Source organism: Clytia hemisphaerica, unplaced genomic scaffold (genome assembly GCF_902728285.1).
Source record: "Clytia hemisphaerica strain Z4C2 unplaced genomic scaffold, Clytia hemisphaerica genome assembly, whole genome shotgun sequence".
Lineage (NCBI taxonomy): Eukaryota > Metazoa > Cnidaria > Hydrozoa > Leptothecata > Clytiidae > Clytia > Clytia hemisphaerica.
The window spans coordinates 1,539,570-1,562,652 of NW_027103510.1; the positions used below are offsets into that span (position 1 = coordinate 1,539,570).

Sequence of the window (23,083 nt, forward strand, 5' to 3'; positions counted from 1 at the left end):
TCCAATAGAAACATATCCAACAACAGCCATCATAAGTGTTTGATAATCGCAAGGCTGACCATAGAATTGACCAGCGCTGATTAACGGGAAAGCAAGCAATCCACCAATCAAATCAATGCACGTTAAATAGACAAACATCTTTTGAATCTGAGTCAGTCTTTTGTTAGTTTTAATGAAACCGTATAAGAATAAGAGGTTGAGGAATGCTACAACACCAGAAAGCATTACGCAAACCATGCCAGAGTAAAAGGAGGATGCGATAGAATCGTGCAACACTTTATGAAGGTAGTCGAGAACCGCTACATTTTCAGAATCGATAAACTTCATGTAGCAGCCGAATCGCCTTCGCAAACGATCGTGCTCTTCAGGCGAAATGATAACAGTAGCGTTGATTTTTGATAAATCCATTTCTTCGAATGTATAGGTTGTTACTTTCCTTGGTGTTTTCTAACTTTATTCTAATTCTTCCGTTAAAATGTCCCTTTTTATCAACTTCCCTGAGATAAAGATATATCTCGTTTTATAGAAGTCACCACGCACTTTAACGTAATCCACAAGGAGAAGCAAAGTCCTGCATGGTGGCAGTATCACACTGTTCCATATAACCTCAAAAGTCCTGCCTGGGAATTTTCGAAGTGGTTTTATCTTTATTGTTTTTCACTTTGCTAAAGAATATATATTCGTTTAGTTTGTCATTGGTTTGTCAAATACTGATCAATAGAAAGAGCGGTTTAAACTAAAGTCCAAAGTATTTTCAGAAAGTCATAATATAAAAAAGGAATTACTTCAACTAGGGCAATTCTTATTAATCCACGCTTCATTGTAGAGTTCTAAACCAAAAAAAAAGACTCCAAATGTTTATAATTCAATAGTATCCTGAAGTTTCTAAACAAGTTTGGAAAAATGGGGTGACCACAATGGAACACCAATAACTAAAGACTCCAACAACGACACACTCTCGATTTATTGAAAGTTCAGTATTAGCATAGAGTTAATCAAGGTGTAATAGAACGAACGTGGGAACTAATTAAAATGAAATCAGAGAACGATCATTTCTAAACCATTAAAAAGGGGTTCTGACCATATTTAATTTTCATATTAGTCGTGTATAAAATGTGTTTTTCTGACTGATGTAACAAAAGTATGACATGTTATACATTTTCTGCCAGGCCAACTATTCCTTAATCTGAAAATTTAAAAATTGCAATAAAAAAATTTTGATGAAGAAGAAAAAGAAGAATTTTGCGAAAACGAGTATTTCAATGTCCTCAAAATTGAAATACGACCGGCAAAGTGCCTGAAATATTACCCAAAAAGTGGGTTTTCTTAGGAACTTCTTAATTCACAGGGACCTAGCAGCGTGTAGGTGTGGTAGAAAAATTCTTCCTAAGACTTGGGATTTAAAAGACATATCTAATCGCCTTAAGGGTTATATTTATCTTAAAATATCCTTGGATCTTAGATAAGGAGACTTCAGAATTTCACCTGACACGCCCGGAGTATTAAAGTTACGTGACAGAACCATTTCAAAATTACGAAGACATACAGCAATGAGTTATGCAAGTTTAAAAAAATATTTTCATGACGTAGTTAAATTATAAAATTTTGATGAGGAATGGAAAAATGAAGAAATGTTAAAATAAAGAATTTTGTTTGGCAATAAAGCTTTTTCCGACATTATCCAAATTTGTTTTCCAAAACACAAAAGAATGATCCAAACTATGATTAAACTACTCGCCTAAGGCGAGACCAATCTGATTAGTTGTTTTACGAGCACTACCGTGTACCGACCCTGAAATTCAAAAAAATCGAAATAAAAATAAAATTGATTTTTGTACTACTTTTTTATTTTCATTGGCATTGCTTCACAGATTGCCAAATTTTAAAAATCTTGGTAGTTTTTCCAAGGTTTTGAGAAATTTATGTCCAATTTTTCATTTAATCCATGAATTCGTGCTTTTTGTGTCTTTTTATTTTCTATTTCGCATTTTTGTCAAGATGTTGTAGTTTTTGCTGCCTTTTTAGGAGATTCTATACGTAAAATTCTACTTTTATTTTTATTTTTTCGCCGACCAACCGACCGACCCTCTTTTTTGGGTAGCTTGGCCCGTAAAACAACAAATTAAATTTAAAAATCTTGTTTAAGATAGGAGCAGACATTGAGCCGTTGCACACCGTGGTGGGCTGAATGATCCAATCTTTAAACTTCAAAAACAAAACTCTCAAACAAAAGCATTGAACCCCCACCAATGATTATTTCGTATGTCTTAAAAAGGAAATTGAGATTGAAATAAGGGACTGTGTTCGGCTAGAAGATCAAATAGAATTTTATATAACACCGACATTATATAATTTGTCCATGGGTTATGAATTGATGTGTGGGAGGGGAAACTGACATTGAATTGACTCCAACAAGGTGAAAACACGAACTCTAGATACACAGATCGATCGACGCGCGTAGCGCGTGGTGCACCGCAGGCGTGGCGGGGTTAAGAGTTTGTACCAGAACTGGTGCAAAGGAGTAACCCCCACACCGGGCCGGCGGTGCACCAACACCCACTTAGGTTCCTCCAACCCAAATGAACTTAGTCCAAGAAATTTTTCCTAATTTTCTTAATTTTCCTATCGAAATCCCTCAACAAGTTGGAAAAGGGACAACAAACGTTATAAGGGACACTTTTCTTTATGCAAATGCCGTTCCAAGAACTTGCTGCTAAAGATAAAGAAGCAAGTCTCAAATATGAAATAAGCCGGGTTTAAAAAAAAAAAACCTTTTCGAAAAGTCCAAATCTCAAAAAATCAAGCAATAAATTGTCTTGAACTTAGCGTGCAAGACAATTTCTAATCTGGGTCATCAAACCAGAATGAATACACAAAAATAAAACAAAAAAACAACCAGGAGAAAAATCAAATACAGCAGTACAAAGCTTTTTCTGAGCGGGTAATCTGGAACTTATTATTGGATTATTGGATAAGCATTAAAAAAAGCAAATTTCATTAGTTGCAATCTTGCTTGGAGGTTTAAATTAAACAAAGTAATCTTTTTAGCTGTCACATGTTGCAGTCTGTTAAATTGAGACCCTAAGTTTTCAACATCTCAGAATCAGGTCACTTTTCCCGATACAATAGACCTTTTCATAAATTACGTTACGAACATCGCCTCGTTTTGAAATTATTGCCATGGTGATTAACTCACAGCAGATTTTATTAAACTACTTCCTATTCATAAAAAAATCATTTAATGTCTCAAGAGACATAATCACCATGGTAATTGTTTGAATACGAGGCAAGTGATGTTCGTGACGTAATTTATGAAAAGGTCTATGTTGTCTTCCGAGTTGATAGATCCAGATAAAACCACATAACTGAGAGAACCACTGAGTGTTGTGAGTTAAATTTATGTAGTATAATATCTTTTTTCCCTAACTATCTAAATAAATCAAAACTTTACGACATCCCTCTCTCTATATATGAAAATAGTAATATAAACTATGAAAAATCAACAATTAGCCATTGATAAACGAGACTCAATATTCGAACACTTAAGAAAAGAAAATCTAATTTGTTCGAGTTACAGAGAGTCCGAGTTACGGTGAGTTAGAGTTACAGAGGTTTAAATTAAACATCTTTTTAGCAGTCACATGGTGCAGTCTGTTAAATTGAGACCTCAGTTACGGCGAGTTAGAGTTACGGAGACGTGTTGATAACCGAAGGAGAACCCTACAATCCGCGTTATAGAGGTTCAATGGCACTTTTCAGGGGATTCAAAAGATTTTTCCAAAACAAAACTACAGCTACAAAATATTAACAAAAAGACCAAGATGAACAAGAACAAGAAATCTCCAAAAATCAACGAAGATACTAATCGACCTGTGTCAGATAAACAAACCTATGAATGAAACAAAAACATATAATATAAAAAACCTACAATAGCCTCGTTTTAGTAGTTGAAAGTATATTATTGAGTGGAGACTGCGATCATAAGATCATAAGAATGATCCAAACATGTTACTGGTCGCCACGAAAAGAGCTCCCACCACTGTGGGACGATGTGAAAGATGGCGGAGATACCATTTCGTGCTCCACTTCAGTCAAAGTCTTATAAACAGCCTGCTCGGTAAGATGGGGGTGGCTAGAGTTGTTATATTCTTCCTGAGTGCTGCGGCTCCGTTTTAAGGGTGGCTCCACGGAGGCGTAGTGGGCCACAACACCTGTTAACGCCTTAGCGTAGATCTCAGCTAGCTGGATTTCGTGAGCTCGATTTTTTACGGTTTCTTGTTCTTTGTGGCGTAAGAAGAGATCGTAAGTTTTGAAGTCCGCCTCTATGATCATACGTTGGCGTTTCATCTGAAGTTCGGCCAACTGTTTCAAACCATCAGCTAAACTGACTACACTTTTATTCGAATCCACTAGGGCGGGAGCAGGTGACCCGTGGGGCGGGGTGGGCGCCGAATCATAATAGGACATGCGTTGGCGTTTGTACGGGTATTGAAAATCAGTGACATCTGAAGAATTCGGGCGGGTTGTCGAATTGACCGGATAGGATCCATTACCGTTGTTGAAAAGAGCAGGCGAGTGTCTATCTAAGCTTCGGGTAGTCTCGTCACGAGTATGAAAGTCCGGTTCTCTATCTCGACTACTGTAAGAAGATGATGGGTGCTTGAAAGGATATTCTCTGACATGCTGCGAAGAGCCATTATGCGACAAACTGTTACTGTTGTTACTATACAATGGAGAATGATTCTCATGATGGCCGATTGTTGATCGGTTGCTAATGACAACGAAAGTTGGCTCTTCAAGCTCATCCACGTGGTTTGAGAAGCGGCCTTCGTGTTGTGATCTAGGCTCGATGTGATCGCTCATCTCATTGGGCGAGCGTGGAGAAGCCCTGTCTTTAGGCTCACAAATTTGGCTATTAGAAACTGACAAGGTCATCTTGTTGACTTTCTCACTTTCGATTTTTATATCCGTCATCAGTTTCTGGACGGACCGATACCATCGTGGTTCCGGAAAATGGTCCATCACTTCGGCCTTGCGGACCCGATCGGTGGACATTCGTCGCCACTCCACCTTCAAGTTACTGTACTTCTTACGTAATTTCTCGATAGATAAATCTAAACTCATGGAATACTCGAACCCTGGCAATCGATTCCTGTGTCGTTCTTTCAACTCGCGACGATACACGTTACGAATGTTGGTGAATAACTCATAGTTTGAACGTTTCTTAGGTACCAAGTTTTCCAGAGATGCAGCAAACATATACCGAGGATCTCCTAAAATCTTCAAAAATAAATCGACCTCTTCGTCTGACCATTTTCGTGATCGAGTTCGTTTTTCCTTCTCCTCGACGCCGCCAATGGCACCTCCAGATACGTCACCGTTGTGGATACCGTTAGGGGCGTGTGGCGAGGGCGTAATATACATATCGTTTGGTAAGTCTCTATTATTGCTACTAGGACTCGAAGACATTGTTTCGTAATTTTCGTGTTTCATCATGGAGAATTTTTCAATCTTTTTCAGTGTTAAATTAGTTTTATTTGCTAAAAGAAATAAAATATATAAAATTTTGCGCTGAATAAAACTTCAAGGGAATCGTACTGAATCGCACAAAGAGTAAAGATATGATAGCAAACCATAATTCAATCTTCGCCATTTTCCTCGAATTTCTCTGAATATAAGTGTCTCAGAATAATGGGGAAGAGTGCTGCATCAATCCTAAACCTTATATTGTCCAGAGAAATAGGCACCAGAGAAATAGGCACCAGATTCTATGTCAATAAAAATCTAAAAAATCGTCAACCTTACTGTGTTTTGAACTATGATAATAACATGAAAATCCCAGCTGCAATCAGTAGATAGTTTATTCCTGAGGCGGTCAAATAGGAATTTCAATTTCAAAGGTCCACTATTTTCCGGGAACATCATAGATTTCTTTTATCTTTTATTTTAGCCAAATTTCCCTACGAAAAACTCACACCTCATCCATCAATAAGAGCCAATGCAGAAAAAACATTCCAAGATATTTTATCCAGAAAACAACTCAATACACGCATTTACTTCACTATAAGCACGATATGCTTTAAAGAATTGCCTTGATGTCATGCGAACGCTATGCAAACACTTCAAGCCATGTGGCCGCTCAGCTCCAAGCTTATTCTTTAATTCCGATGTTATTTGCAAAAAGTTTTTTGTGTATATAGCAACTTAAAATCTTTTATTAAAATAATTATTCTAGAAATATCCGACCTCCAAAAAGTCCCTTCTACACTATGCTATAAACTAAAGAATTAGTAGAGCTTCGAGTGAAAGTTCAAAACAAATAAATCTCTCAAAGGCCCAATCCAATTCAATCCAGTTGCAAGCTTAGAAATACTAAATAAATTTGAAAGTCTTTTGATCTTTCTATGTGTCATATGTTCAAATCAGATTGAAAAAGTCTATTGAGACAAGAGCTTATGACACTTAAAAACACACGCAAACTTTATAGTGATTTTGTTTTGTTGAAAAAGTACAAAAAAGAAGGTAACGCGCGTTTAGATTATTAAGCAGCGATTATATAGCAGACTGGTTTCTCTCAGCACTGATTTCCCAAAGCTCACATCAAAGTAATCTGATTGCTTTATAACAAGACAATTCAAATGACTTTTATTATCATCCAACTTTTATTACAGTTAATAAAAAATTAGATTGATTTTTTCAATACAATTGATTTGTCGTGCAAGATTTTTACTGATTACTGACTGTACAGTATTATAAATTACGCGTACAATTTTAACAATGGCGAATCTTCAACCTTTCCTATGTAAGAAAAAGTCAAGCCTTAAAATTTGCACCGCATTTCGGATGACGAATTGAATCTAGCACTTTCTTTGTTTTAGCGTTTTACATTTTTCGAATTATGGCGGCAAATGTTTCTTCCAATCTAGCATTTGTATAAACCACGCGGGCCACGCAAGTTATTTAGGACATAAAGTGGTCTCAAATTCTACATAGAAGATTCGGTTCTAGCCTTCGGCAATAACTTTATTGAATTTACGCTTTCTTATCCTTTGACAGATCCATTTACTTCCTAAATAACGCGCGCGGCCCGCGTGTCTTTCATACAAATGCTAGATTGAAAGTCACGTTTACCACCAGAGCTCATGAATATAAAACATGAAAACAAAGAAAACGCTACACTCAGTCTGTCATTCTAAATGTGATAAAAACTTTTAAGGCATCATTTTTGCTTGCTTGAGAAAGGTTGAAGATTTTCAGGCAGGCAAAAATAATGCCTTAAAAACTTTCATCGCATTAAGGACGACAGACTGAATGTAGCACTTTCTTTTAGGCTGGATAATTTAAGAATATAAACTAAACGCCAAACAACAACAAAACGGGGTACAACAATAAAACCTGACTATACTTACAGCTTAAGAATTGAGTAATGTATAAAGTTCGAGCAAAGATATTGCGCGTGGGAATGAAAGGGTATAGCACTTGTTTATGTTAGCTTTATAATGGGCAAAATATCCCATATAATCCATTAAGATTTTACAAGTAGGGATTTAAAAGGGAGTATTTTCTTTTTACTTTTTTGATTGATTTTCTTCTTAAAGTCTTGTCTTAGTTGACAATTTTTTTATACGCATTAAATATATCATGTTCTGTTTTTTGATAAAATCAACCAAAAGTTTTGAAATTTGGTTAATGAAGTCAACCAACGACTTAATAAAATAGATAGACCAAGAACTTCACACAATTGCTCTTAAAAATCTCTTGTTTTCTATTCATTTTGTATTCTTTCATCTTGCCGTCTTTCCACCGTCCGCGTAAGTCATATTACAAAGAAATTAGACTTTTTACAAGCAGCTCTAAATGGTGTAAAATCAATTATATCGAATTTCTACTGACCATAAATATAATTCTCGATTTTCTTTGCTTACGTCTGATCGAATTTTTAATCATATTTCTCACAAGATATTTTTCAATATTTTTCGACAACACTGTTGCGCTTTTCAGCGCATTTTCTTTAAGAACATAAATATTTTTGAAAGACTCTAACTAAGAAAATAAACGTGCGTTCATGGTGCGTTCTTAAGATAAAAAACACAAACACTATCCAAATACAAATGTTATAATTTTAACAATGTTTACTGATTTTTAAGCCTAAAAGTTTGACTTGAAATTAAGAACATATTCACAAAATTTAGGTCATGTGATCAATATCAACCAATAGCTAATCTTAAAAAAATACTTTTGCACGCGGAATGACATTTTAATGATGCAAAAAATCATTATTTTTTTCATCATTCTTACGCGGATCATTTCAATAGGATACTGGTCTATCTATTTTATTAGGTCGTTGAGTCAACTGATAAGGGAGATTGTACATACTATATACGTTATTATTATACCGGGGAAAAATTCGGTCGTGGTAAAAGTTTCGTCATCTTTCCTCGTCATTTTAGTCATTCTCCGTGGCTAGAATTTTAAAATGAGTCACTTTATCCAAAAAGAGCGAAATCAAGTGATACTTTTATGGACCTACATATGGTTATGCATTTAAAACATATATAACTGATATCTACGTGAGTATGACCGTTAAAACAATCATTCAGAACACAAATAGTGACGATCTATTAAAATTAGTCGTTTGTTTTCATCATTGATTGTGTCCTGTGCCCATTGGGTGGTATTAAGGGAGGGGGTTGCAAGAAAGAGACTATCTATCTCATTTAAAATTTGAATAATTTGGTTAGAAATATTGATCTAAGCTTATAAATAGTTATTCTTATGGGTAAAAATTCAATTTTTGAGGTGAAATATTTTTTTTTTTGTGAAAATCTGCTTCAGCTATCTTTTACCAATGATGGTACCGTACTTTCATGCAAAAAAATCAGGAAAAATTAATGATTCAGTTTTATACAAATTCCAAAAACCTTTTTTTTCTAGCCGTTTTTTTGGCTAGGCTATGTCATATCTTCCTTCGTTTCGAGTGTAAAACTCCTACTCTTCAAGAGTAAAGCCTAAAAGCCTGGAGCTGTATATTATGTAGACTATTTTTTGGCTGGAATTTGCCCAAAAATTTGTTTTACGAAAATCGGGCTCCGTCACATTCGAGGGTTTATATCTAAGAAAAGTTTGAAAATCTCTCATGGATCAAAACACTACCCTCAGCATAATCTCAGCAAAAACTGAAACACCATCACACCCCAATTGCTCGACCGACAATGCCAACAAATATGATACAAAACAGACAAAACATTCAAACAAACAACTATACAAAGAAAAAGAAAATGGCAAGATGAAGACAAAGCCTAGAGTCAGGTGTGGTACCAAGAGTAAGCACTCTCTGGCGCCCGCGAGCCACCCGTCATCTTTACCAAAGAAGAAATAGTGTTGATCAGACACTATTTCGTACATAAAAAAAACCGAGAAAAGGGATTAAAATAAAACAAATTGTAAACAAAAAAGTTTAAAATTTCTGACCATACACATTGGAAACGAATTAGGAAATGAGACAAACTCAACAAACTTAGACACAAACTACAAATATACTGGACAGAGAAAAAGATACAACAAATTGAAATATAAAACGACTCTATCGATTAAAAAGAAATGAAAATTAGTAAATTAGTAAAAAAGAAACAGTGACAAGTCCAACATTTTTTTGTTGTTTAGTTGTGGAGTAATGAATCTGAAAATTTTTTTCGCATTACTGAAAAAGGTTCTCAAAACTTGATGGCGACCATACATTTTCCTCAAAAATTTTTCCAAACGTGTAATCTTTGCTCCTTGCTTCTTTGCTCTATCAATGAGAGGCATACTTGCACTAATGAAATTGTTCACACTGGAACAGACCCTACCAATCCTCAAAATTTCAGCTCCCACACAGTTATAAAACATCCGAGATGGAATATTGCTCCTAGTTATGCACCTTTGTGCAAAAAATCATGAAAATGGAATGAGCCAATCCCGAGAAAACCTAATAACAGACGGACGGACATACACAGGTTAATTTATAGGACCCCCTACGGTAGGTCCAAAAATAAAGTGTTATAATTTTTGGAAAATCATTCTGTTAAAATTTTGAGCTTGGATTCAAATTACGAGAAAAGCTCTCGGGGGTTGAGAGTAGGGGAAAAACGTCGTCACCCTCTTCTTAATTTTTTTCACCTTCTCCTGACGTTTTTTTCCCGATAGAAAAATCAAAAATACTAATGCCTCTGTTGTGCCATGAGACTTTGTTAGATTATGAGATAATTGCGCGGAGGTCGACGCACATACATTCCTAGAAACAGTTTAAATCAAATTTGCATATAATTAAAATTTCGACGATTGTCCTCGAGAAGAAGTTCATAAATAATAATCACGTTCAAAGGCTTCCCCGAAGAGTGAATAGAAATACACAGACAGACAGACAGACAGACAGACAGACAGACAGACAGTGCTAATTATTGGTCAGTTACATGACAAATGATTCCTGCTAACCGTGAAAATAGACAGGTTCACGCACAATCATTAAACTGCTAAAAAATCTACATCTTTGAGATTCAGTAAATAAGTCATTCATCGTCATGGCCAAAATTTTTCACAAAAGTTGAAAATAATAAAAGCTAAGGAGAGTTAAGGGGATTACAAATGTAAAAGGATGCTGAAAAAATTACAAGCGTAGAAACCATGTCACAGATCGTATTTCGATCTAGATTCTACAGTTTTATTACTTAGTTACAGCTGCTTTAATAATATAATCGAAGAAAAAACGCGACAGAAATTTATATTGCAGTACATAAAGCACGCGGGTTGTGGAATTAGATTAGATTAAGAAGATAAGACAAAAAAAACCCTTTTCTTTAAAGTTAGGTAAAGCAATTACGCGGTTTTGCATGTCGCATTTTGTGACAAGTTGAAAGAAATAGGGAAAAGAAAAAAATCGAAATAATGAGATTGACTTTCTATTGTCATTAAACTTTTGTGTTTTTTTGTACATTAAACGGTTTTTTTACGACGGGGTTTGTTTCTTTGACCTATAGCACGCGGGAACAAAATATAAGGCTAAATGGAGTTTGGGGTCTGAAGGGGAATATCAATTTTGCTAAATGCAACGACCATAAAATATTTGAGATAACAATTAACAGCAATATATAGCTGAACAATATAGCTAACATTGCATGCTTTGACCATACTATGGTTTTATTTTGAGTGCTTATAGCTTTGGATACTCTTACGAATAAAATGCTATAAATTTAATACTGTATAAATTCATTAGATAGGCTTATATTAGTTCCATCTCCCTTTCAACTACTCAAATCACTTTTTGCTTTAATCGATTTATTAATATTCTTTTCATTCAAGGCTTGACTGTATCTCTGTTGCCATGGATACCGACAATGCGTAGTGGTAGTATAAAGTAATTAACAATAAAGGCTGATCTCCACTGTCGCGCGAAATGGGCGACAGTTTTTTTCTTAACCTTTTTTGCCTGAAGAAAATATTACGTCATAAAAAAGTTTCGCGCGGACAAAAAAAAAGTTGAAGGAAGTTTTTTTACTTTTTTCATCCGTTACGTCAATTTCGACCAATGGAGTTGCTTCATTTTTCAACCGACCAATGATCTTACAAAAACGTCAGAAGGCTTTTGCTCATGTCGCGCGAAAGTGGAGACCGGCCTTAAGGAAAGAGTTTAACGATGTGGAACGTGAATTGTAAAATGGTAATGAGTTTCCACCACTCGTGTTACATTCCCCGAAACCGATGCACCCTCCCCATGAAATCTAGTTTGCTCTTCCACGTTAAACATTCATGGTGCAAATATATGCAGGGATCCGTTTTGTACAAGATTGATCTGATGAACCTAATTGCATCTGATACTTGAAAACAATGAAAAATTTTCATCATTAGCCCCTTTAGACAAAATAAAATTATTGAACATTCAAGTAACACGATATTCTTCGGGAACTTCAAGCCCAACCTTCAGAGGGTGAAAAACAAAGAAAATCTAATGGATTATTGTTCAGTCTTTAGAAGTACGAGGTTGTTAGATCGAGATTAGTTTTTTTTCTCCTGAATTGAGGTCACTTACTTTGAGAGCAAGTTCTTTCCACCACCACTAAGCACAATATGAGCAGACTGGGACTGCTTTTGTTTTTCTTTGAACATGGATGCTGTGTTGAGTGGCGTATCAATGGAACTCATCATTTGAAGTTTCTAGAAAAGATAAGATTTTCCATAGTAAAAACTCTCCGGAAAGTGCTAAAACTTCCTTAGACCTCCTGGAATTTCTTGTTTTGGGACCTCTTAAAAATGTTCATCCACACCAACTTATGTATATAAAATGGAATAGCCCATTGATGTCTGGGATGGATAAAAGTGATTAAAGTGATGATCTGGTGGTGCTATAAGCTAAGCCGTAGCGACCTAGCGACCTAGCGACCGTAGTACAGTGGTAGAGCATCCGGCTACGGTTCGCAAGGTTGTGGGTTCAACCCCCAGCCGGGTCATACCAAAGATTCCCAAAATGGTACTTAATGCCTCTCTGCTTGATGCTCAGCAACTAAGAGAAGGATCAAGGGTAAGTGGAGAAATCCAGGGAGAAAGAGTGGCGCCCTCCCCTACCTTCGGGTAGATAGCTATCGAAAGAGGAGCCTTCGGGTCGCCTCCGACTGCGGTCGCAGACTTACTTACTACTTACTATAAGCTAAGCCAGGTCAAGTACTAAAGAAAAAAGCCACTTCAACAAGTTCATAATTGAATGTTGCAATTTAATCAGGAGAAAAGTCAGTGTGAGTTTCAAGAAGGTTGTATCCATTAAATTAAAACCGAATTTCACTAATTTGGTAAAAATTGACTTGCTCACCTTTTCCTCAACCAGTTTCTTAGCTCGCTTTTCGGTTTTCAGTTTGCCCGATCCTTTGCCGTGAAACTTATGTGAAAGTAGCCTGAACGCCTGTAATCGATAAAAGATGACAAATTAAATAAAACTGTAAAGAAAGATCTTACAAACACAAATACTGCTTAACACGAAATTATTATGGACAGAGGAAGGAGCCCGACCTCTAGCTGCTCTGGGGAGCAGGAACATTAAATCTCACCTGGCAGTCGAGCTTAGGGCAGACTCAAACCATGTTCCGATGTTACGCTTCCGTTCAGTTCCGAAACGAAACGGTTCCGAAACAAGTGTGAACGTCAAAATTCGAAACGTCAAAAAAGAATACGTTACAAAGCAAAACATATCGAAACGGTTTCGCTCCACTTTTTTCATCGGAACGGAACTGCTCCTTTTTCTTGCTCCGAAACTTTCCGAAACCAATATGAACACACTCGATCCGTAACAAAAATCATACCGGAGCGAAACGGAACAGTAACGTGTGAACATGGTCTCAGATATTAGGATAATCTAGGGGATATGATTGAATCTGAACTGTTTTTGCAACCGATAAGATTCTGGTTTAAGTATTGCGATTGATAGCACGTCAATTTCAAATAATCATTATTGAAATAGAGGTCAATATGGACAAGCAGTTGAAAAGGTCTTTTCCCACTTACCTCTTTCTGGTTTAAGTTTCGTCCTTTATTGTCAACATATTCTAACTTGAATTCTGGTTTGTAGTTCGATTTTTCTTTAAAAGCGTACGGGTCGTATCTAAACAACATGAAGCAGTAAATTTAGCATTAAAAATCCACCATTTTTCATTCCAAACAAATTTTTGAAATTGTGAACTGTCTTTCCCATTAATCTAACAGACTTCTAGAGTCTCAAAATTAAAAACAAAATCTAGTGTGGTACAATTTCACTTTCATTCAAAGTTTCTTCATTTCTTCACATTGCCCGATGAAGGGAGAAGAATCTCTCGAAACGTAGCCAAACGTAATTCCAAACGTGATCCAAGCCACGATAAAATTCCAATATGAATATCACTGGGTCAATAAACTCAAACTTATTTAGATTTCTTCACCCTTGCTTGTTTCAAAAGTTTGAACTAGTCTCCATTCAACCGTTTTTCCATTCAACCGTTTTTCCTTTCATCCCGTTAACTTTACCCTCAACTTATTGGACTTTCATTCTTTTTGAGTCCCCCAGGTAAAAAAGAATTTATTGTTGCATGATTTTCAAATATTCGTCATCCGAACGCGTTTCACATGGATTGAAACTAGTCTCCTGGAGATTGCGATATTCGAAAAAGTTTTTACTGAAAAAACATTTTCAAGAAGACAGCTAAAGAAGAATTCACATTGGGCACCTTCACCACGTGACTTTAGCTTCCCTCCTTTTGTGAAATTTCTTCAAATAACAAAATATGACAGTTTCTTACCGATCGCGATCACGGTCTCTGTCATATCCTCCCCTATAAAACGAAAACGAAAAAGAATTGGAATTGGAGCACGTGAAATCTATCAGCTTATAAAGAAACCTAAAAAACTTTCTAAACACATTCTAGATGCTGGTGCAATAGATTGTAGAAACGTTAGATACGCCCAAAGTGTTAGAAGGTAAACGACCGTATTGGGACGTTCCATTAAGAAAACCATACATGGGGTAGACGAACCTTTTCAATGCAAAATATTTATTGAAAATGTGTGGATACTCCCTGGAAAAAGTTAAAATCTCCAAAATAACCCTTGGAAAAATTCTTTTCATACATAAAAGTGAGGGTGGACGGAGTAAAGTCTTTTCGTCCAGTTTTAGTTTTTAGTTCGTTTTAGTTTTCCAGTCTTTTAACCTCTGGAAATGTTCGTCCCCTGTATGGATATAAAATGGCCCATTCGAATGAATAAAGTTTGATACGTACCTTCCACTGTAGCGGCCCTTTTCTTCGTCCCTAAAGATAAAACAAAATAGATCGTTAGTGAGAATTTGCTTTGTTCAAGAGTGTGGCATTATTTATCTTTCAGGTGCAATAACCAATAGGTCTTAAGTTTAGTGCATCTTAAAACAGGTCTCTCTTTGATCCTATGCTCTTTTTATGTTTAAATTTTTCGATGATAACAGAGCAGGATAACAGAATTGAGAGGTGCGGCACCCAGTTGGCGTGAATTTCGACTCGGCCACTTATTGAACAAAATCTATTGCGTTTCAGAGAAAATCAGATTCGGAGTCTTAAAGGGGTATCTTTTAGTGGGTTGTAGAGAAAAATTAGGATTAAAAATCCACCATAGCTGTATAACAGTAATTGGAAAAATGCAAATTATCACAATAGTTTCTTTCAACAGTCTTTAATGTTGAGAAAATATATATGATATGTTCGCTAGAAACCAGTCCACGCGGAAGAAGAACTCTTCCTCTAGCAATTAAAAAAAGTTTCATTGTAGAAGCTTTCACGTTTTGGAAGATATCGAGGACAGAATATAACCGGTGGTACCGAGAAAGAATTTCAAGCCTGTATCAACCCAGGATCTAACAGTTATACGAAGAATGTTGAATTTTCCCACAGATATCGAAAGATAAAGGGTTTCAGCTTCTATACATCTAAAAATTGACGCATTTTAATTCAGTGTTGAGTGCGATATTTCCATTTGAATTTTCTAACACGAACTGGGTAAGACTAGCGCCATTCGGGTAAATTTAAAGTGATTTTCAAACCGTTATAAATAAAAAACTAAATCAAATAGGAATCTTTATAAACTCATGCCAACTGGGTACCGCACTCTATAAGTCGAAGACTGAAGTCGAAGGTTGATTATTTACAAGGATTTAATTTGATGCAAAGTCAGGCTCAGGGGCGTAATGTCCATGAAAAGTTCAAGCACGTTGAAAAAAGTTCACGTACCTTAATTTTTCAATGTCAATGGACGCTTTCGTTTCTGGCAGGTTCAATGGATCGAATTTACGAACTTTTTCCTTTCCGTCTTTTAAGTATCCTTAAGGGAAAATACACAGTGTTACGGTCTAATCAGTAGAAGAATAAACTACATTTACAGAAATGATTAAATGGTTGATTACATTGTAAGGGGGCGAGAAAGGTGATTTATCCGGTGAATTTCGAGGCTGTTAATTACAAATCACTCTCCAAATGTTATCAAAAGTGCGTGAGATGGATGGATAAAAAGTAGCCGCATGCTAGCCGACATCATGGCATTTAAATCACTGTGAGAAAAAGCCAAGTCTGTCTGATAACGGGAAAAACGGAAGAAGGAGCCTAGATGCAAATAGGCCATCTACGGTCCCAGAAATCTTTGACAGCTGAAAATATTCTTAAAAATTAATAAGGGGGGGGGGCCTAATAAGGTCCGGGGATTGAAAAAATTTTCGAAAAATTAACAAACGGGGCGGGGGGGCGTTTATTTGGAACCTAAGAGTAATGGGTATTCAGCTCTTCGCGAAAATAACAATTTTATTATCAGAGCGCAACCAGTCCAAATTCATTGTGATCGAAATAGGGAATTAATCCAAAAAAACAGCGAACGAAAAAACAGTACCTTTCATATTGGCTAGTTCGAGAGTAGCAGCGATACCATGTGGGATCGGTTCAGCTTCTAGAACATCTTCGTCTTCCTGTACATACGAAGCAGAGTAAATGAATTATTTTTTTCTGGAAATTACTACCTAAAGAAATACATTGACGAATCTCGGGTTCTTCCGAATTGATTTTTTGTCGTTTATACGGACGGCAAGAAAGATCGCAAGAATCAAAAATTACACAGGTATACTTCTTCATGTTTCCGACGTAAAACAGCCTCTGAGGTTTCATGAAGCTCTTTTGGCATAGAGAAGAATAAAAATTGTGTAAAGGAAAGGCTTTTTTTGGATAGTAACTGTGCAAACATGAAGCTCTTGGTTTAATAGTACCGGCAAGATCGCGACAGTTGAAACATTTTACAGACCTCTTCTTCGATGTTAGCAGCAGTATCCATTGGCTCACTCATGTCAACTTGTTCCCAGCCCCCTGTGGTCGCTTTCGTCATCTCTTCAACCTGGAATTGGAATGACGCATAAAAAGCTTGTCTTTTAATCTATTTTCTCGGTGTTTAAAAGTTTTAAAATTGAGAACCCTTTTCTCTTTATTACAGGGAAGAGAAAATTTAAATCACAGGCAGTTCCTCCAGCGTAAAGTTTTCGCCGGGTGTTTTTTGTACTTGAAGTGGTGCTTAATTTTTTTTAATTTAATGGTGAAATCTATTTTCTTTTCAAATATTATCTCACAAGTGCCAAAAAACAAAAGAAAAATTTATGATATACACGATTGCAAGAATTCAGCTTTGTGTTCTAAAAAGGATTGCAATGTGTAGACAAAGAGTCAAGGTTAAGCAGATCTAACCTCCTTTTTCTCGGGAACTTTTGGTTCAGGTTTATTATTGCGTGATGAACCTAAAATCAATAACAACGGTATTTCACTTTTAAAATATACTAAGTTGTTAGGACTGCCTCATTCGAGCATTTAACAGAAATCTTATTCGGTTCTAGCAACTGTAATAGAACATACCGATATTCTACTCTAGAGGGTTTTTGAGTCTTTTGAGACAGGTGAATGGACAAGAACTTTCAATTGTTTTATTTCCATTCGATTCAGGTATTACTAAGATTCATAAGAGAGTTATCCGGAATTTCAAAACCTTTTGGGCCGGCGAGGATCTGACACTGAAGATCGAAAAATCTTACCGACTGTAGGTAGTTCTCCAAGTGTTCGACAAAATTCGGACGTCGAGTCCAGTACAATAGCACCTACAATTGCGAACAATAGTATTTATTATTATCATTAATCGGCAACTGATTGGTTAAAAGAGTATGGACAAAGTAAGGACTAGAGAAAAATGAAATCACTACCCCTTTTACAGGGCCTAGGACTATTGGAAACCTTCTCATTGCTTAGGGGTTACAATCTTTTAAGTCTTTTAAGTATCCTTTAAGGGAAAAGAACACATTGTACTAACTGCTTGACCCCTCCCCCTGCTAGACCTGATTCTCGATCACTAAGCTAGGCTTACAGGCGGCAGTGCTTGACTAAAGCTTAAAATAGTCAAACACAAGCTAAGCGCTTACTGAAATTTTAAGGCTGTTGTATAATCTTATAAAGACTTATTGGTCTTAAAACAACCATCGAGGCGGCATGCTAATCAAACGTAACGAACACGACACATTTTGAGAAGTATCAAATTAAGACAAATGAAATTATTTTCTTTCAACCTTTTCCCTTCTTCTTTGATTTGGTTGATGCAGAAGTAGCCATAGTTTCCGGTAAAAAGGTTTTTTCTTCTGGTTTGTTTAGCAGCTCCATTGCCATCTAAGGAAAATGAAAGAGAAAAAACCTATTGAGAAGCAGTATCTTGGTGTGGTGCTGAAAAATATCATGATAAAATCATTGTCAATTCAAACATTCTCCGAGTCTTTTAACCATAAGAAACGAGAAACAGAATCTAAACTTGAAGGCTTGAACATGAGCTAAAAAGTAAGCCTACAAGATAGATTAACTGTTTCCCGAACCGAGAACCGATAACTTAGATCAAATAAACAAGCATGGAAAAACAGTATGAAAATAGATGACACCTACGTTATTCAATAGCGATCGCTTCACCCAATTAACCAAATGGTTACCATTACAACAGACTCTCCCAATTCGAACTCGATTTAAAAGAGGTATTCGAAGTACTTAAAGAAGGGCGCCTCCTTTATAGTGACAAAAAATTCCTTTGAATCAAATTGAAAATTTAAAATTAATGGGATTGATCCAAATGAAAGGAAAAGCTGAGCACTCACTTTTTGTAACCTTTCTTCTTCATCCATCCCTTCTTCTCTTTCATTCTTCATTTTAGTTCTTCGAGTTCTTTGGAGAGCGATTTGTAATTCTTGTTCGGCTTCATCATCTTCCATAATGGGTTCAGGTTCTTCTTGTTGTTGCACGGCTACGAAGAAATCTGCGGAAGAGAAAATGATGACAAAGGTCTGAAAAGTGTAAAATTCTTCCCAGGCGACGTAGCGAAAGTAAGAAAATGGAAGAGAATGAAAATGATTGGTTGAGTGAGTGGTTATTTCAATCAGTAATCATTATAACAATTCTTACCAAGTTCATCGGGCATTGAAGGGACAATATCCATATCCTATAAAAAAAGAATAAAAGAGCGTTAAAAAACTTCATAAACAGTGATTGCAATGGCAGCTCGGGAAAGCATTCGCCTGTGAAACAAAGGGTAGGTTCGATCCACTGTTGCTGCCGACCCAGTGATTGGGAAGCTCTTATATCGGATAATCTGATCTAAAGATTGAGCAACTTGGAGTTGAGCTTGAGCGTAGGTGTGGCGCTCCACTTTGGCATTCGATGACCCAGGTCTAGCGAAAATAGACAAAAGGAGAGAGACCCTCCCGTCACTTTTCTTAAACTTATCATTTACAATTGGAATTTTGACTTCGTGCATAGGGTCCTCCAGGGTTCAGGTACCCCCAAAAAATCCAGGTACCCCCAATCATTTTGGTACCCCCAAAATCTTTAGAATTCTAAAGTAACTCCCAAATCTCTGGGGGGTGGATCCTATGTCGTGGGTCGATTACGATCACATCACAATCACACAAACCTTTTTTTTAGGGTTTTTGAAAAAACTTACTTCTTCGCCATCATTGGTTTCTTGTTGTTTTTTCTTCGTGTCCGTTTTATTCGCTGCCCGATTTTTCCTGGACCCCCTGTCTTTTAACGAGTCAACGTCCAAACGTAATAAGTCGTCCGCCTTAAAGCAACAAAAACAAGTGATACTTTTATGGACCTACCTGGTTATGCATTTAACACATATATAATTGATATCTATGTGAGCGTGACCATTAAAAAACCATTCAAAACACAAATAGTGACGATCTATTAAAATTAGTTGTTTGTTTCTTATAAAAAAAACGTTTAGAAACCAAAATTTCATGCTGTTGAAATATTTTTTTATATTCAAGACTTCGTGACATCGTGAGCAAAAAACATCTATCTCATCAAAAAATTCAGTAATTTGACTAAGAACATTGATGTATGCTTATTGATAGTGATTCTTATAGATAAAGATGCATTTTTTGAGCTGAAAAATTATCTTTTTACAAAAATCAGCTTGAGCCATCTTTTATCTATTTTCATACAAAAAAATCAGAAAAAATTATTGATCCAATTTTTCACAAAGGTACAAAAAACCCGTTTTTTAGCCGTTTTTTGGCCCAAATTTACCCAAAAATATTGTTTTCGAAAATCGGGCTCCGTCACATTCGAGGGTTTATAGTTATACATCTTTGTGCGAAAAATCATAAAGATTGAAAGAGACAATCCCGAGAAAAGCTAATACCTAAGTAATTGATAATGTGCTTATAAAAAATGTCGAATTTGGCCAGTTTTTCTATATAAACACGCCAAGCAACCAAAATTTCATGTCTAAACACACAAATTCTTCAAAAATAAGCCCTCATGAGCAAAAAAAACATCTATCTCATAAAAGAAATTGAGTAATTTGACTAAGAACATTGATGTATGCTTATTGATAGTGATTATTATAGATAAACATGCGTTTTTTGAGCCAACAAAATTTTTTTGCAAAAATCTTCTTGAGCCATCTTTTATCTATGATGGTACCCTACTTTCATACAAAAAATCAGAAAAACTTAATGATTCAATTTTTCACAAAGTCCAAAAAACCCGTTTTTTAGCCGTTTTTTGGCCCAAATTGGCCCAAAAATTTTTTTTTTTGAAAATCGGGCTTCGTCACATTTTGCCAACCACCATTTTGCACCTTTGTACCAAAAATCAAAGGATTCCAATGATTCAATCCTGAGAAAAGTTGGTAACAGACGAACGAACGAACGAACACAGGTTAATTTATAGGACCTCTACCCCACCGGGGTAGGTCTAAAAAACAAAAATAAGCCAAGTAAGAAGATTTTAAGAAGATTCTACTCCACCACAATCTCGCTTCCTTACTATAAAAACGTGGCTAAGTCTCCGAGTACTAGATACTAGCCAGATTTTTTTACGGGAGTTTGTTTTTTTAAGCCAGCGTAACTGGGAAACCAAAAATTTAGAGACCCATTGTAAATATCAAAAATTATTTCATCGAAGGCCTATTAAGAAATTCAGGTTGTTTAAAGAAATTGATGAAAATAAGACTTACCTTTAATAATTCTCGCTTCCGTACTTTTCTCACTTTTTTCTTTGGTTTTTTGAATTTCACCTGAAAGAAAGATGGTTGCATGTTGAAAATATTATAAACCAAAATAATCTGTTTGAAGTGCAATATATTATTATATAAAATCGATTAATTTCAAAATCTTTAGGTTAGGTCAGTCGACGCCAAAGTTCATTTAGATTTCAATGCACTATGACTCATAGATCCCTTTTTGTTTGCAAGTGTTTAAAATTGATTTTAAAATAAATTTAACGTCACTCGGGTCTGTCTCAGGTGACCTTATCATAATAGAAAATCTTCAAACTAGATCACTGATTCTATGAAAGAATACAAATAACAAGATATTACTATACCATTTCTTCTTCAGTAAAGAAGTCTCGAGCGAGTGAAGGTGCAGCCATTTCTAAAGATACTTGCTGTGCTTTGAGAGTTTCACGGATCTGTTCCATTGTATCTTCTCCGTCAGCTTTTCCAGCATTGTCTATAGTACATGTTGAAACAATTATGGACCTACCCAGAATTTTCATTTCATGCAAATTAGAAGGATATTATGAAAAATCACTGATTCCGATAAAATGATCAATTTTCGCAGATTTTCGCGTTGACTTTTGAGAATCTAAAAATTTTCGAGTGATTAAAGTTCACAAATCAGACTCTTTTTTACCTAATTTCTTCTATTTTCCTGGGGTTTTTGGCAAAAAAAATGGTTTACAATTTACTTTTTCCGACAACTAAATTTTGGGAAAAGAGCCAACTCGCGAAAATTGCGAACTTTGTCCACATAAGGGTCTAAGTCCAAAAAACACTGAAGAAATGATGATGATTGATTATTATTTCCGAGTACTCTGACTTACCAAGTGTAAAACCTTGCTTTTTAGCTCCTTCGATTTCATCATCATATTTGTCGAGGACGTTTCTTACTTTCAGCTGACAATGAAGAAAATGTATGTTTTGATGTATTAATCATTATTGCTATCGTTAGGGAAGCTGGGTGAAAATCAAAGTATTATAAACTTAGATGTCAGCATTCAGGTGGCAGTGGGCTAAGCTCCTATGGAGCTAATAATGGTAACTTCTGAAGTGGGACTCGAGGAAGTAAGTAGCAAACAATACTTTAATACACATAAAAAGTCTTTGTTTGAAATATTTTTACCATTCCTGTTTCGTCATCAACTTCATCATAAGCTTGATAACCAGGTCGTTTGTTTTTGTTCTGGATATTCTGTCGTGCCTGGAAAGTGAACAACAAAATTACAATGTTTACAATGTAAACTGTCTTGTAAACTCTTTTACCAAGGAAAACCATACATGTGTACCTTGTGTGTACTAAAAACCACATCTCGAAAATGGGATGTTTGTGTGCAAAAATAAATTCCTTTAAAAACCTTAATGTTTCAGCACTGACTGAAGCTGCGTGTGGAATAAAACTTAGAAAGAAAATTTCTTCTGAAAGTGTTCTTAGAGAATATTACCAACCCACCCACCTAAAAAACATGGCTAAGACTCTGCACAAAATGCGTACCCTTTCATCATCTTTGATGTTGACGTTGACTAAAGTATCATCATTATCATCATCTAAGATATCTTTATCTTCCAAGGTCAATACAACATCTCCACCGTCCTGAAATGTAAAAAAAAAGTATCGAAAATAAACTACAAGCAGTTTTAGCGAACGACTTTTTTATTGAAATATTCTAAAATAAATGGCCACTGTTAAAATGCAATTTCAGATTAATCAACCTTATGTAAGTTTTGATGATAAAGGAAGCCCCAGATTTCAAATATTGCTTTTTTTCAATATGTTCTTGTTTAAAATGAGTTAGAATTTAATCAGCTTGCATACTACATACCTTAATGTCTGACGCTTTGTGTTGGACAGTCAAGCCTCTGAGGTCCTTCGAAGAATATGTTGGCTGAAAGAGACAATAAAATAACATTCATTTGAATAAAAATGATGCATGTAGAATGATGCTAAAGGTTTAATGAAAAACATTTAAGGGCTGTCAATAAAAAGCTTTTGAAGAGG

At 35.8% G+C, this 23,083-nt stretch overlaps 2 protein-coding genes across 2 annotated transcripts in view; both read right to left on the reverse strand.

Moving 5' to 3' along the window:
* Window positions 1-23,083, reverse strand: part of LOC136799119 (U4/U6.U5 tri-snRNP-associated protein 1-like) — a 30,431-nt gene that overhangs the window by 3,685 nt on the left and 3,663 nt on the right. Inside the window, exons 8-27 of the mRNA XM_067055804.1 lie at window positions 22,908-22,970; window positions 22,580-22,678; window positions 22,211-22,288; window positions 21,912-21,984; window positions 21,411-21,538; window positions 21,043-21,102; window positions 19,516-19,635; window positions 18,978-19,014; window positions 18,674-18,831; window positions 18,104-18,200; window positions 17,579-17,641; window positions 17,238-17,287; window positions 16,804-16,893; window positions 16,399-16,474; window positions 15,750-15,840; window positions 14,772-14,801; window positions 14,295-14,327; window positions 13,528-13,624; window positions 12,839-12,928; window positions 12,065-12,189 (exon numbers count right to left, since the gene is read on the reverse strand). Coding sequence (XP_066911905.1) covers window positions 12,065-12,189; window positions 12,839-12,928; window positions 13,528-13,624; window positions 14,295-14,327; window positions 14,772-14,801; window positions 15,750-15,840; window positions 16,399-16,474; window positions 16,804-16,893; window positions 17,238-17,287; window positions 17,579-17,641; window positions 18,104-18,200; window positions 18,674-18,831; window positions 18,978-19,014; window positions 19,516-19,635; window positions 21,043-21,102; window positions 21,411-21,538; window positions 21,912-21,984; window positions 22,211-22,288; window positions 22,580-22,678; window positions 22,908-22,970 — 1,658 coding nt within the window. The remainder of the gene's footprint in view (window positions 1-12,064; window positions 12,190-12,838; window positions 12,929-13,527; window positions 13,625-14,294; window positions 14,328-14,771; window positions 14,802-15,749; window positions 15,841-16,398; window positions 16,475-16,803; window positions 16,894-17,237; window positions 17,288-17,578; window positions 17,642-18,103; window positions 18,201-18,673; window positions 18,832-18,977; window positions 19,015-19,515; window positions 19,636-21,042; window positions 21,103-21,410; window positions 21,539-21,911; window positions 21,985-22,210; window positions 22,289-22,579; window positions 22,679-22,907; window positions 22,971-23,083) is intronic.
* LOC136799118 (uncharacterized) lies at window positions 3,395-5,540 on the reverse strand. Its single transcript, XM_067055803.1, has one exon. The coding sequence runs from the start codon at window positions 5,494-5,496 to the stop codon at window positions 4,009-4,011; it is 1,488 nt and encodes a 495-aa protein (XP_066911904.1). The 5' UTR covers window positions 5,497-5,540; the 3' UTR covers window positions 3,395-4,008.

Excerpts from the sequence above, each read along its gene's own strand:
- LOC136799118 (XM_067055803.1), bottom strand. The coding sequence starts at position 5,496 with ATGATGAAACACGAAAATTACGAAACAATGTCTTCGAGTCCTAGTAGC.